Source organism: Podarcis liolepis (assembly GCF_965112155.1).
Source record: "Podarcis liolepis genome assembly, chromosome: 4".
NCBI lineage: Eukaryota > Metazoa > Chordata > Lepidosauria > Squamata > Lacertidae > Podarcis > Podarcis liolepis.
This window is the reverse complement of record NC_139558.1, coordinates 38,164,123-38,179,797: the sequence shown is the minus strand read 5'-3', so window position 1 is coordinate 38,179,797 and position 15,675 is coordinate 38,164,123. Positions and strand designations below refer to the sequence as shown.

The 15,675-nt window shown below is 41.3% G+C and overlaps 1 protein-coding gene across 4 annotated transcripts in view; it reads right to left on the bottom strand.

The window, feature by feature from the left end:
- Positions 1–912: 912 nt before the first annotated feature.
- Positions 913–15,675, bottom strand: part of STS (steroid sulfatase) — a 119,856-nt gene continuing 105,093 nt past the window's right edge. For 3 of the 4 annotated variants that reach the window (XM_083501972.1, XM_083501971.1, XM_083501973.1), the window contains one exon: positions 913–4,195. In XM_083501972.1, coding sequence (XP_083358098.1) covers positions 3,816–4,195 — 380 coding nt within the window. In that variant the 3' untranslated portion in view covers positions 913–3,815. The remainder of the gene's footprint in view (positions 4,196–15,675) is intronic. The other variant, XR_014525802.1, reaches the window with a different exon arrangement.

Below are 15,675 nucleotides of genomic sequence, written 5' to 3'. Positions count from 1 at the left end.
GCTCTGTCCCAACCTAGCAGTTCGAAAGAAAACCAGTGCAAGTAGATAAATAGGTACCACTGTAGCCGGAAGGTAACTGGCATTTCCAAGTGCTCTGGTTTCCGTCACGGTGTTCCATTGTGCCTGAGGCAGTTTAGTCATGCTGGCCACATGACCAGGAAAGCTGTCTATGGACAAACACCGGCTCCCTCAGCCTGAAAGCAGAAATAAGTGCTGCCCTTGGCAGTCACCTTTGACTGGACTTAACCGTCCAGGGGTCCTTTACTTTCACCTACTTTCCTGGTATGGTATGGTGGGGGGGGGGGCAGTATCCATGCATCTCTTTAATAGCATTGGCTATTTTTCTACAATTCTCCATGTTGTTTTGAACAGGGATTTTCAACACTGACAAACATGCAAGATCAGAAAAGAGAAAGGCTTCTTTGTGTTGAAGAAATGAGAATTTGTTTGTCTCAAATAAGACCAAATATACATGAGATTACACAGCAAAAGTCAGCTCTTCGAGCATGTATACATACTTAAGGTATGTAAGAGACTCATTTATAATTATATTTTGGGAATGATTCATGTTCTCATGTAGCTGCATTGCTTTCTATTTTTTTATGGATGTCCCATGAGAAAACTATAAAGTAGTTGTGTTCTGTGTTATAAATCAAGCACTGCTAGGAGTTGATTCTTTTTGTTTTCCAATTTCTTATCAATAAAAAAAGTTGGTGTAGTGCGAGAAAATTTTTCTTCTGGAAGTGTGGCACAGAGAAAAAAAGCTTGAGAACCACTGGGTTAAGGGATACTACACAAGGGCAAAAATGCACTGGGTTTTCGATGAGCAAATTGGCCTCTGTACATAACACTGTTTACTGGAAGCCCAAAGGCACAGATTTGTAGCCAGAGCAGGCACAAGACACAAGTATGTGAGGATGAACTAGGCCCATGGTTTATTAAATACAGATCTCAGCAAAGGTTTAGGCTATGAAGGAGCAGCAATGACTCTGCTCAACTTGGATGAGCCACTCACCTGCATCAAACCCCTTACCAGTCTCACTTTCTTAGGCCTTTCTGCTCTCTTTTGCAACCACTTTCTCAGCTATTACTTCCTTTTCTCCTATCCTCTCCCATCCTTTATCTTGGATAAGAACTCATCCAATAGCAACCTGTTTGTCTACCATGATATTTCTCTGTAAACTATTAAGAGAGGCTTCATAATCACAGCATCTGTCAAATTATTATGATATGGCCATTATTTAATTTCAACAAAATGAGCAGTTTTACGTTTAGACTTTTAAAATAAGTGCTTATTGATTTTGCCTTTCCCTCAGGCTGAATTCCTAGGTGCACTTATTTGGGAGCAAGTTCCACTGAACTCCATAGCACTTACTTCTGAGTAGCCATGTACTGTCCATGTCCTGAGAATTTCATTCCCAAAAGCCACTGAATAGGACCCAATAGTTTGAATAATTTACATTAGTTAGGTAAGAGATTTACAAATAGCTATGCGTTTTGGCACTCTGCACTACAAAATAATTAAAATGCCTCGTGTTGTAACATAAAGTGCTTCAGTATTATTATAACGCTGTTCAGAGATGATTGTGAATAATTAATATTATCAGCCATTCTCCAACAGCGCCAATCATCTAATGAGATATTATTCATCCTAGTCATAAGTTGATGCTTTCCCCTATTTTGTTTTCAAACTGTGAAGGAAGTACGTATGTTCATTTTCAAGTTACAAAGCCAACCCTAAAATTAGGTAGAATGAGGTGGCCACCTTCGGGGGCAAATCCTGGGTGGTGGGTCTATGTGTGCCACACAGCCTGCCCTGCTCACCCTAAACTGTCCTGTTACCTTCAAGTTCAGTGACGGATGCTCTCCGCTTTCACCACTGTGGAAATAAAATTCTGCTGCCTGTGTAATCAGGAATTAGGGAGACGAAGCATCTTGTCCATTGCCTCAGGTAAAAAATGTTTTTTGGCAAGCCCTTGTCTTTATATAAGATGCCATTGGGTGGCTTGACACAGAAGTTAGTAGAAGGGATATGGTAACAAGGGAATAGGAATCTGGGTGACTCATCTATGAACATCCCGTCAAGTAATTTGGCCACCACAAAGACAGTCACATTGACCCTTTGAACCTAATGCTTGATAATAGCATGTCCATTGCAGCTGATGGTCCTTAAAGGGGGCTGTGGGGAGAATGCTGTTGCACACAGGTCCTGCTTCCCAAAGGCATCAGGTTGGCTACAGTGAAAACAGGATACTGGACTAAATGGCCCATGGGCCTAATTCAGCAGGCTCCTCTGATGCTGTTATATACTTGCCCAATCTTCCAGTCACAAGATGTCCATCTAGGTAGTGCAACTGCAGTGACGTCTGAACATTCCCTTTGTTCCTAACATGTCAATGTCTTTGTCATCCGAAACCCTGAAGAACAATAATGGGTGTAAACCGCTATGTGCCATGTATATCTGTAGCATGTGGGATGAGCTGTGTTGAAAAAGCTGTACCACAAAGTACACTTGAAAAGAGGTGCTCAAGACAACACTCCCTCCCAATCGCTGGACATGACAGTTGTGTGGAGCTGTGCACACTAGCCCACAACCTCACAATGATAATGACATTGGTGGTCATGTCTGACAGTACTGTAAGAAGAGTTCTTACATGTGTACATCTGTTTGCACACATAGTGCAAACATGTAGGGCCTCGTCCTGCTGGCATTGAACACGTGGCTGCGGGAGGTGCAGCTAGCAAATATCAGCATTTAGGGGCATCCACCCTCACACTTTCTATAAACACATGAAGGGGAAATACAGATGTGTCCCAAACCTAGCTTAAATGGAGGGGTGGGGTGGTATTCAACTAGATACTTAAAATAAAAGTAATGTCTCTGTGAAGTTAGTAACCTACAAGTGTTCTGAAACTAAACTATAATATGTTTGCAGAACATGGTATCATTTAGAGCAGGGGTCGGAAAGGCAAGGTTTACCTTGCCTGGGCCAGTTCACTCCAGTGGAGATCCCTCTGTGCCAGCACCCACGATTTTCGGCATCTGCACAGACATGATTTCTGGCACTGCAGAAGAAAGTCCCCACGCCGCACTGCACCAATTTAGCACAGCGTGCGGGGACTCGCCGAGCAGGCGGCTCAGATTGGGGGTGGCTTGTGGGCCGGTTAAACAACCCCTGGCCCAGGGGCTGCCTGTGGCCCCTGGGCCTTAGGTTATCGACCCCTGATTTAGAGCTTGCAGCATCATTGTGCATTTTTTCCCCTGAGGGCCCAACAAAAGTGTATACATTTTCAGAGTAAGAGGGGGTTTATCAGCATCTTCCTTTAATTGCCCAGCAACTTCCCCTCAACCAATGTCTTGGCCATTTTAATAGGGTGGAAGCAGCTGTGCCCTGCAGCCAGTCAGCCAGGCTGCCATATATTCCTATAAGAACTTGTTGGGAATAATGCTACATCATGACACGACACCAAAGCATTGTGGATAAAAAAAGATGGTGTCCCCACTGTGTTAATAATGATGCTGCTGCTTGCTCCATTCCTTAGAAACCTGTTTTTCTCTGAAAACATATACCCTTTCATCAGTCCCTCTGCAAGCATCCTTGAAAATGCACAGCCTGTTTATGGAACTGTGAATCTGAGAGAACAATCTTTGCACAGCACTAGTATCACTGAACATCACTGACTATTTGAGCAAAACCACCGAGGAGGCTCAGGAAAGGCCATATCCTTACATTTTTTTAGGCCAAAGTATGATCTGCTGCCCACCCTCATCTTGTTTATCCCTAAAGCATCGGTGTGATTGTACATTAGCGATGTCATGCTTCTGGCAATTTCTTGTTTTCTCTTGACTCATGGTCACAATAGCAAAACTGGAGGAAGGAAGAACAACAGGGCTGAAGCCAGGGCTTCCACAACATATTTTCCAGGGAAAGCTGGTTCGGAACCACGACCAGTGACCTGTTGTGGTTGCTCACTGCCTGTTGAATGACTTGAATGATTTCATGGAAATGACTCTCAGTTTCTGGTGTCAGTGGGTTTTTTTCTTCTGGGTCCTTGGAAAGATCAAAAAGCAATGGTGGGTCATGGTACGTGACTGATTTTCCATAGCAAAAACAAACATGATCATCATGGCAGCCATTGGAATCTTCTGGACTGAAATTTGGAGTGAAAAAAAATGCTTTCCAGATAGATTTACCTGTAAGAATGGAGGAAGGGGAAAGAGAAATAACCATAGAAGATACGTCACAAAGTTATATTCAGAAATGTGAACTATCAGAAATGAAAGAACACACACAGTAGCCATTTATAAAATTCTCTGGTGTGTGCATCTTTCACACAAACAAACAACAATTTTCAATGTGAAGCTATGATTTGGTTATCACCAGTTCTTGAAAATACTCAAGGGATGTGTGTTTGGCAGATTTTCAGTTTGACACATGAAAGCAAGCTGTGTGGACTATCCCTTCAACCTCCCCTTCAAACCTCTTTGTGTGTTTTCACCCTCACAACCTGTGAGAACGGGATACTGAACTAGACAGGCATTTGGTCTGAACAAGCTACTATTCACATTTATGAATATCACATTTTAATCACAGCTTCTCCAATCTCCCCAAGTAACTGTTTTTGTGTTTCAAGATCTCCAAAGAGTAAGGTTACTTGTGTAAATTATACAGACAGGAATCTAGCACCACAGATAATGCATGCTTATTATCTACTAAGCATCTATAATGTTAATATTTTTTTCCTAAATGGTTTTGTTCAAAAATTATGATTCACTATGCAACACACAAAATGGGAGAGAAAAGCAAATAGGAAATTGGGAGTTTCCTTCAGGTGCTCCGACCACTTGAGAGGATCTAGATGGTGACTAGAAAGAGAATGGCTGCATTCCATTTATGAAACTTCCTCCCAAAAGAAGTGTGCCTGGGCATCAACATTACTATCTTTTTAGTATCAGGTGAATATGGTTTTGACTTTCCAGTTAATCTATTGTTATTTTAATATGTTTCTGTTGTACTTGAGGCATTTTAGATGGATTTTTATATTTTGTATATTTATATCAGAAATGAAAACAAATGCATTGTTTAAGCTGTTCCTTCAACTATTTATACAACTGGGAACATCACAACACTACGTCTCCACCTTTCCCAACAGATGAAGTGGATTAAGCTGGAGCTGGTTTTAACATTAGACTTGCAAACTGCCTTCTTCTTTTTTAATCAAATGAAAACGTGAGCTCCAAATACTGGCAGTGAATGTATTTCAAGAGTTAATTCCACATGAGACATTTTTCTATCATACATCATTGCTCTCAATATAAGCTATGGGAAAGTTATTCAGTGACAAGCTGACAGAGCTTGGAAATTTCTCGTTGACTCGCTCTGCACTTACACTCAATAATCAAGGTCTTGTGGGTGAGAGGGCTACAGGAGATGAGGGAACAAAAGCCCTGGGCGCAGCTCGGATTTCTGAAAATGCAGAGGATCTCTGAGACTGAATTGCCTGTGCAGACAATAAATCACACTTTTAAATTCCTAAGGGGCATTAACAAGGTTTCACTTGTTGCCTTGCTGGAACAAATGTAAGCAGCATTCTCTTCTGCCCTACTATTCTGAAAAAGCATACCAGGCCATCGAGATAGACTATTTCCCACGTATTAATTCATCTTCTTTCTTTGTTCAAGAGACTTTCAGAATAACAGGAGGCAGAGGAAATAAATGTCTATGGAGAAAAGTGTATTTAAGGTGCTGCTTTGTGCCTTTAAAACTGTGCTAAGAAGGAAAACTGGGTAACCTTTGTATTCCTGCCCATGCAGACACTAAGAAGTTGGTACTAAGGTGAAGCAGACAGTGGTCCAGAAACAGCGACCCTCACATGCAATGCAGCACCAAATAAATGATTGGGATTGTAAACTTCAAAAACAATGCTCACTTATTAGATGGTTAAGTGGGGAAGGTGGACCCTGAATCCTAAATCCTAAAACAGGACTGCCAGTAAGGTCAGCTTTGACAATAACAGTCATTTTAAGGAAGGGGTGGGGAACTGATAGTGCATTGGGGCTGATTGCAGTACTGGTGCCTCTCCAACCAGCTACACAGCACCAGCTTCTTTTTCTGCCCCTGTGCTGATTTTAGTCTTGGGGTGTGTGGTGGGGGGAAGCCATATAGGAAGGTTTTTGCAAGCCTAACTGAAGTGTGGGAAAATTTTGGAGTTGGGGGGGTCACATGTGGGAAGGGAAGGGTTAATGTCCCCCATTAAACCCTCCACTAGAAACATTCTCCCACTGTAATTAGGTCCGAAAACAGCCTATCTACAAATAAAAGGCCACCCCTTTATCCCGTTCTTATCTTCCTGTGCCAAGCAAGCCTGTTCCTTTTCAAGGAGCCGATTCTGAAGGCTCAGACCCCTTTATGGCAACTCAAAAGGTATGAGTGGGGTGTGTGGGTGCTGGAGAATCCTTCACTGAATGGCAATTCATGCTGCTTCTCAACCTGTCGTTTGTACAGTACTTGCTATAAACCATTAAAACATCTAGATGGTCAATGACAAAGATATGGCAATGCATTGAAGAGTACTGTTGTGTTGGACAAGCAGTGTTATTCTGAGTTTTCTCTTCTCCAGAGTTCGAACTGTCTTCAAAATCCAGACAGTTCTAAAGCAGGTTGAACATGCCCGTAAGTGGAGTCAAAGGAAGCAGCAAACAATCTATAAAGCTTCATCAGGGATTCAAGAGGGAAGGTAAGAAGCATGCTAAAAGCCCAGAGAAACTGGTTTAGGAAGGAGCTGCATCAAAACAGCGCACAAGGAATGTGAGCGGGAAATAAACTTCAGCTCCACATCAATGTCATAATGCTCCACTGCATTATGTGACTGTGAAATGCCGCTGTGATGCTTGACAACAGCAACAGAGCATTAATAGATGGCTTTCTCGTCATTATAGAAAAGTAAAATGCATTAGCTGGATGCTACTTTAGTGGAATGACCAATATAATACACTGTCAGACACAAAGAGCTGTCAGAATTGTAATCTGTAAATTTGATGAACTGTTATAAGGCTGGTCATTAAAAGGAAGGCTGCTCTCTGTACGTCTCCCAGCTGGTATATAATCTCATTGTGTCAGAAGATCATTGCAAGGATTGAATTAATCTTTCAGCAATTAATAATCCCTTTGTTCTGGTAAATTCCTGTTAAGAGTGAGGCTTCATTAGATACTGGAATTGTTCAATGCCATTATTTAATGAAATCTGCAATCGTAAATGAAGAATCAAACTATTTTAACACATAGACTTCCTTCCTAGTGTGCCATTGCAGTCTGCAAAAAAGAAATAGAAAAACGTCTCAGTTTTGAAAATGGGATCAGGTGCATCAGGGCATCGCTGGCTTTCAGTAGGTTGTTCCATAAGAGTCTTAAACCAGCATGTTAAGTCGAAGACTTGGGGCTGAAGGCCCATGACACAAATTTGCATATACAACATACAGTAAAGTAGTTCCATTAGTGCAAGGACTTATTGATGTGCTAAAGAGTACTGAAGGAGCCATCTAGTGGGGCGGGGGACCATACCTCCCAATTTTCAAGAAGGGGACCAGAGCCCTCATAAAATTTCACGGTGGTTGTGCACACGACATGTCAGGATGCCATGCAGTGTGCACGAGTTATGTCAGCATGTACAGCATGCATACAGCCCCGACCCCCTCAATTGTGGGTGCAAGCTGGCACACTTGTCTCCCTGTGTGCTCCCTAAAAGTGTTCTGTGCTTTTTCCAGAGAAAATTTGGGGAGGGTGCTGGGCTTCACAGAGAGAAGAAAGGGAGGGGAAGCTCTATTGCACAAATGAAAACCCTTGTACAAATGGAACTACTTCACTGAGCACCGCATTAAATGAATAGGTGCAAACTGACTACACAATCCTAGCCACATTACTCAGAAATAAGTCCTGTTCAGTTCAATGGGGCCTACTCCCAGGCAAGACTTAGGCAGACTTTCAGGAAAGAAAAAACAAAACCAGGCTTGCTCTAACCTATGTGATGTCAGCAAAATTTTCTGGGTCTATCCTATCCACTTCTCTTGTCACTCATTAATAGTATTCACACATTACAGTGGTACCTCAGGATAACATACGCTTCAGGTTACAGACTCCGCTAACCCAGAAATATTACCTTGGGTTAAGAACTTTGCTTCAGGATGTGAACAGAAATCGTGCTCCAGCGGCGCAGTGACAGTAGGAGGCCCCATTAGCTGAAGTGGTGCTTCAGGTTAAGAACAGTTTGAGGTTAAGAACGGACCTCCGGAACGAATTAAGTACTTAAGCCAAGGCACCACTGTATATTGAGCATCCAAAGATCAGCAAATGGAAAGCAGGAAAATGCCTTTCATTTGCTTGTTTGAAGTTGAAGATGGTAATAAACAGCATTAGTGTGGAGAAAAAAAATACATTTATTTGAGGTCTGCTAATTTTTTTAATATAACTGGCATCCACATAATTAAACTACAATTTAATTATTTTTAGGTAGGCTACTTTCCTGAAACAGAGGGAAGATGACCAGCAGTCAAATAAGACCAGAATGCATCAGGATATAAATAAGTCTTCCTCAAGGCTGAACAATTGCAATGCCTCTGATAACACAGAGCAAAGTCAATAAACTATCATATGACGGCTTTTCATGCTTGTCAAGAGAAACACATTTCCACAGAAAATAGCGTGAGAAGAAGTATGCATCAGTTGATTAGAGGAAATTTTTCTTAGACTCCATCTCAGCAGTTTGACAATATCTGCTTAACTAGAAATGCTCTCCTCCCCTTTGACAGTTATGTAATTTCACAGTTACCAAGTCAAATATCCAAAATGTGTCACACAAATTCCTCCATGGCTGCTTCACGGTGGCCATTAAATGGAAAAATTAAAAAGCATAATAAGGAATCTTAGCTGAGCTGCACTCCCATTTGCTTTGCCTCCTTTAGCTGTTCTGACAGTCAGGGTCATGCTTGGGTTTTCTCATACTTATGCCAACTTTTCTGTTTTCTAGACATGTTTAGGCTGAGGTCAAGGTCCAGAGCACAGATGGGTAACCTGTGGTCCCCCAGATGTTGTTGTACTACAACTCCCATAATCCCTGACTCTTTGCCATGCTGGCTGGAGCTGATGGGAGCTGGATTGCAACATTTGGAGAGCTATGGGTCCTCATCTCTCATGCAGAGGAAAACTAAAACTAATCTCCTGTGGGGTCAAGGAAAGAATTCAAAAAGAAAAGAAAACAAGAGAAGAACATGTTTCTAAGAAAAATATTGACCAGACATGCCTGCAGAGGTGGAACAAAAGCTTTGCGGAACTCGTTTATCTCAAAATAGCCCATGGGATAACCAGACATTCAGAAATAAGAAACTTCCAGTTATATAAGCTTACACTGGCATAGCTCTTCACAGAACAAACACACACACAGAGAGAGATAGAGAGATAGAAAGAGTCTTTTAAGTCCATTGCCAAACCTTCAACCATTAAATCTCTGTATAGTCGTACCTTGGTTGACAAAAGCCTTGTGAATCAAACGTTTTGGCTCCCGAAAGCCGCAAACCTGGAAGTGAGTGTTCCGGTTTGCGAACGTTCTTTGGAACCCGAATGTCCAGCGTGGCTTCCACGGCTTCCTATGGGCTGCAGGAGCTTCCAATCAGGAGCCTCCACAGCCAATCAGAAGCCGCACCTTGGTTTCTGAACGTTTTGGAAGTCGAACACATTTCCAGAACAGATTTTGTTCGACTTCCGAGGTATGATTGTATTCAATTTAAAGTACAATAAAAATCAATTGGAGAATGAGTGGTGCCCAGGTGACTCAAGCAACTGAAGGCAAACACAGTAGGCACCCAAAGACTCATTTGTTTCTTGGTGTGGCTGTGGTAAAGGGATATTACACAATCTCTAAGTTTCTTCATTCCATAGTTTACTAACTATGCTGTTGAATGTGTATCCAGGCATTCTGTAATTCAGTCAATCTTTTCTTTTAAACAATAATGTTGCACTAAAGAAGTTTATAAGGGACGCGGGTGGCGCTGTGGGTTAAACCACAGAGCCTAGGACTTGCCAATCAGAAGGTCGGCAGTTCGAATCCCCGCAACGGGGTGAGCTCCCATTGCTCAGTCCCTGCTCCTGCCAACCTAGCAGTTTGAAAGCATGTCAAGGTGCAAGTAGATAAATAGGTACCACTCTGGCGGGAAGGTAAACGGCGTTTCCGTGCACTGCTCTGGTTCACCAGAAGCGGCTTAGTCATGCTGGCCACATGACCCAGAAGCTGTACGCCGGCTCCCTTGGCCAATAAAGCGAGATGAGCGCCGCAACCCCAGAGTCGGTCATGACTGGACCTAATGGTCAGGGGTCCCTTTACCTTTACCTTTAAAGAAGTTTATATAAACATTTACGTCCATGATTTCCCTAATATATGAATATTATTTGAAGCCATGAAAGATGCTTTAATTTTTGAACGCGAGACCATTAGGAGGCAAGGCAGATGCTCTGCCATTCAGCTACAGCCTCTCCCTAACTTTTTACTATTTACCCACCCCAATAGGTTAAATGAATTGCCTGACATTAAATGCTACTGTCCCTTTTGCAATTCTTAAGCAGCATTCAACTAAGTGTTACTCAGAGTAGACCCACTGACATGAATGGACCTAACTTAGTCATGTTTGTTAATTTCAATGGGTCTATACTGATTGAAACTTAGTTGAACCTGACACTCTCAACATAACCCACCCCAAAAATGAAAATTTGCATGCAAGAATCCATTCGTTGGACAGCCTTCTCTGCCCCCATTCCCCACTGTCTGTTATGTTCTACTAGTTTATTAAAATTATGCATGTAAATAAAATACACTATACATTTTCTAAGGGTTACAGAACTGGAACACACTATTATTTTCTTGGTAAATCCCACTTGCAGGTCTCACACTACATTGCCTAGTCCTCTGCCTTGATGGATGGAGATTTCTAATAAAGCTTTCAGGTTACTATATTTCTTTTCCTTTTATTGTGGAAGACAGTGGTGCTTACATTTTATTGGCAGAGTTCTTTCATTTCACTTTAATCTCATAAATGCTCAAAGTGGACTTCCTCATCTCCATGAATTCCTGCAGCACTTTTAGAAAAACCCACCCGGCCAATATAGCAACTAAAAGCCATTTGGTTAATTTAGTATCTCGTAAGTTCCAAATTAGTAGATTTGAGAAGCAAGGCTTGGGAAGAATTTATAGGTTTAACTAAAACTCTGTTTAATTCAACTGTTAGACCATGGAGAAGATATTCATCTATAGTAACTCCATCCTCTGTTCACAAAAGTGGATTGTGCACAAATCTATTTTTTGAAGCAGGGGAGGCTGAATTGAACAATTTTATTTTTTCATCTTTCTAAATCTAGATTTGGTTCTCCACATTTTTTTTATTTTAAAATATACATCAAATTCATCAGCATGTAATTTTCTCCTAAAATATGTAGGTTTTGATGTATACTTTGTGGCAGTTGTGACAACCTGGTGGAAATAGAACAATTTTTTCCAAAATCAACAGCTACATAGAACTTGTTTTTATATATAAAAGTATTTAGGTATTAGATAAGGTTTTATAGAAAAAATATTAAATATATTTTGGAAAAGTTTAAAAATGGTTATAATAGAGTTAATTCAGATAATTAGGGAAGAACTGTACACAGAGCAATATGTCAAGTTAAACGTATCTGTATTGGGAAAGAGGAACGAGTGGGATCTCCACTTGTAAATATCTGCATCACAAATGCCTGAACTGAACTCTGCTGTTAATAAGGCGCTGTATTTAACATACCAGCATATTGTTCCTGGGGAACTCAGAGAAGAAAGTGGTATATAAATTGTTCAAGTAATAATGTAACAATGATATAATTATTAGTGTAAAATAATTTACACAGTTATGAATTATGTCTGTTGTCCCTTCTGGTTTGCAACAAACATGTGTGAATGACTTACTTTATTTTAAACTCTATTATGTAAATCCATAATTCAATAGGCTGGACATAGAAAGAAAGAAAAAAGATTTCACAAATATATTTTACAGTGCCAGTGTTATTCTTTTTTTAAAAATGAATTAGCCTCCTTAAAACATCTGTGTTGATATATGGTAATTCAGACCTGTCAACATTTCTCTCTCCTCACAGACATTCCTAATTTAGCTCTGGATGGTTTTAGCTCAGGATGGTTTTAATTCAAACTGATGCTAGATACAGTATTTAGTTCTAACGCACTTCCCCACTGCGTTAAACTTTAATCAATTAATTATGCTGTTTTAATTCAGAACCCATTCAGTGCCTCAGTAAATATCACTAATAAATGAATTTTAAAGCAGTGCTGTATGGCTGTCAACAAGAACCCTGCCAGGTTCTATATAATATGTTCCACTTTGTTTCTCCAATGTGTTAGTTCCTCTTCATATTATTGAGGTACATCTCCACCTTCATTATTCTTACTTGTTTCTAATTGTTGAGAAATAGCATGGCACAGTGGGAGTATCTCAGGCCATTTCCAGACTACCCGTATTTTAAATTATAGATATGCTCTCTTGGCCATGTGGAACAGGCACTGGGAAGTCTGAACACCTTCCAGGTTAGCTTCTCCAGGCCAGCTGCAAAGTCAGCCTGTAGCTACCCAGGAGAAAAACATCTCCTGGAAGCTCCTTAGAGTATATCCAGATGGCAACTTTGAAGGGGAATGTGAACTTACACAGTCTGGAGTATCATTATACTATTGCAAGTGAAGCATACCTGCATTTTGTAGGTACTTCCAGGAAGTACACAGCCAGATGACACATGCAAAGGCCCCTAAACAACGTGCTACCATACAGGAACAACTCACGCCAACAGAAATTTTCTGCTACAAAACTTAAAAGCCAAGGGTTCTGTTGTTCTCACCCACGCAGAAGATCCAGAAGTGGAATGGAAAGTCCATAGTCTTTTCCCTTTCCTTTCCTGTCTTCACCTGCTAGCTTATCTCTGGCTACACGTGGAGCCCTAACCGACACCCAAAAACCGAATAAGCTCTATAGTTTGTGTGCTTCATCCCCAGTGGCCCATCATCAGTGTAACAAGAATCCTGTTTATCTAAACAGCAGAGGGTTCACATGCAATTCCACTGGTTTAGGTTGTACTACAGTGTATCCTGAGCTAGGGGAGTGAGAAGTTGCTTCTCTAAAAGAGATTAATGAAAACTGAAAGAAAAAGAGAGAGAGGCAATATCCATTCTGAGAAGCCTGTTGCTCCGTTCTGCTGTGTTGTGTAGTAATGTAAGCATAATGAATACATTTGACATTTCACATATGAAACTACTGTAGCATTCATTTGCCAGATGACAGCGAGTACAATTAACAACCTTTTGGTATATCATATGCTTAGAACTTCATCTATTTTTTGTGAATCAAATGTACTGCTTCCTTATTTCTTGCTCCTGCATTTGAAGGACCAAAATATTAGATAAAGTTCAAGGAAACAAAAGTATGCTCTAGTAACTGTGTTTTTCCTATCAAGATGAAAAGTCAGCCGGAAGGACTGAACTGGACTAGACAGAAATGTGAATTTGTCAGCTTACTGCAACCAGTACTACTAGCAGTTACCAGTGACTGCTGGTAATCGAAAACAGCTAACATGCCTAGCTATAGTGTACGGGCTGAATATTTATTGGCCATACTGGCATGTGTATGTCTCTATACAATCTATACAGATTGAGGCCAAGGTACTTGAAGGACTCTCTCCCCTTCAAGGAATCTGTCATTTAAGATCAGCTGTTGTGCCCCACTCATGTGTGCCTTTGCTTTGTAAAGTACAGTTGGTGGCAATGCACGAGAAGTCTTTCTTTGTGGTGGCACCTGGTATGTCAGGTGTCTTTAATCGTTTTGGACCAGTGAGAATATTTCAAGTTTTGGCAGAAGGTTGTGAGGGAGGGAGTCCCAAAATTGCTGCCATGCAGTGTGTGGCCTAAGCTAAGGCTGCTATGGGGGCATGGTATAACCCAAAATTGCGGCCAGAGAGAACATGGCATAACACAAAATTAGAGAGACAACCAAACCTGACAACCATCTGTTTACCATAGGATGTCAGCTATGTCCTGATTGTGGAAATCACATAATATTGATTACACAGAGGGAGAGAGATGGCGTGGCTATCTAATAACAACAGGGAGCATTCCTCAGTTGTGTTGGCATCCATCTGTCTTGAGAGACAATGGAGTGTGCCTCCAGGGGAGAAGTCAAACCGCTGCATTAGCAGCAACCAAGTGACCTCCCTGGGGCACAAGTCTGGGCAGTGTGTATGGAGTATGGTCCTGGGCTTCCCATATGGCTTCACTGATGTGGTTCCACTTTGGCTGGAATGTCCACTTTCTTTCCTATCCCCCTGAGCCCCTTCTGCACACTCCATATTTTAATGGATGGATGGATGGATGGATGGATGGATGGATGGATGGATTGAATGAATTTATATACCGCCCTATACCTGAAGGTCTCAGGGTGGTTCATAGCAGCTCCATAACATGACCCCTCCAAAACAGGGGAAGGAAAGGAAATTGAAGTCCCACTGTGCACAGCATTGCATACAACCAGTGCTATTTTTCTAGAAAAAGAGGTGCAAGAGCTCACCATGAACACCTCCCTTGTTGTCTTATACAGTGGATGCTCGGGTTGCGAATGTGATCCATGCGGGATGCACGTTCGCAACCCACAGTGTTAGACCATGGTGCTGATAACACCAAGGTTGCAGGTTCAATCCCTGTATGGACCAGCTGCATATTCCTGCATTGCAGGGGCTTGGACTAGATGACCCTCAGGGTCCCTTCCAACTCTACAGTTCTGTGATTCTGTGATTCTGTGGGTTGCGATTCAGTGCTTCTGCGCATGTGCAAAGCGTGATTCAGTGTTTCTGTGCATGTGCGACTGCCAAAAGCCAGAAGTAACCCGTTCTGGTACTTCCGGGTGTCGGCGGTCTGCAACCCGAAAAGACGTAACCTGAAGCGTCTGTAACACAAGGTATGACTGTAATGGCAATGGCGCTCACCTGAGAGTTCTGCAAGTTGCAGCTGAAAAAAAGCCCTGAATACAACCCAATCCTATTCAAACAAGGGGTTGATTCTGTTACTGCTTAATGTACTGGTTGTGAATGCTGCAATTTGTGCTCCTGTGTTCCACTGCTGTTCTTAGTTTGATAATTTATGTTTTATTGGGTGGAATTAGGGTTGTTTTTACACTTCCATTTATGTCTTTAAGCCACTTTGAGCAACTCCTTTCTGGAAGGGGAAAACAGAGAATAATTCTTTTAAATAAATCACACACACATACACACACAGTTTTGTGACTGAGTAGGAATTTGAACCAAAGCTTCCCAATTCTGTTTTGGCACTAATGATTACATTATGCTGGGTTTTTAAAAATATTTGTGTTGCTTGTTTTTCCCCAAAAGGATATAAGCATGTGCTATAAAAGAGAAATATATTTATTTCTTCTTAATAAAATAGAAGTTTATAGTATAGAAAAGGAATCTTGATAGGTAACATAAACCCAGATATACCGTTGTTGATGAATCAATTGTCTTGGCATTTATCAGCATTACAATAATGCTTTTCTTATGAATACTAAACCAGCGTTAGACTTATTAAATCTTTTTGATGCATAGTTCCAAA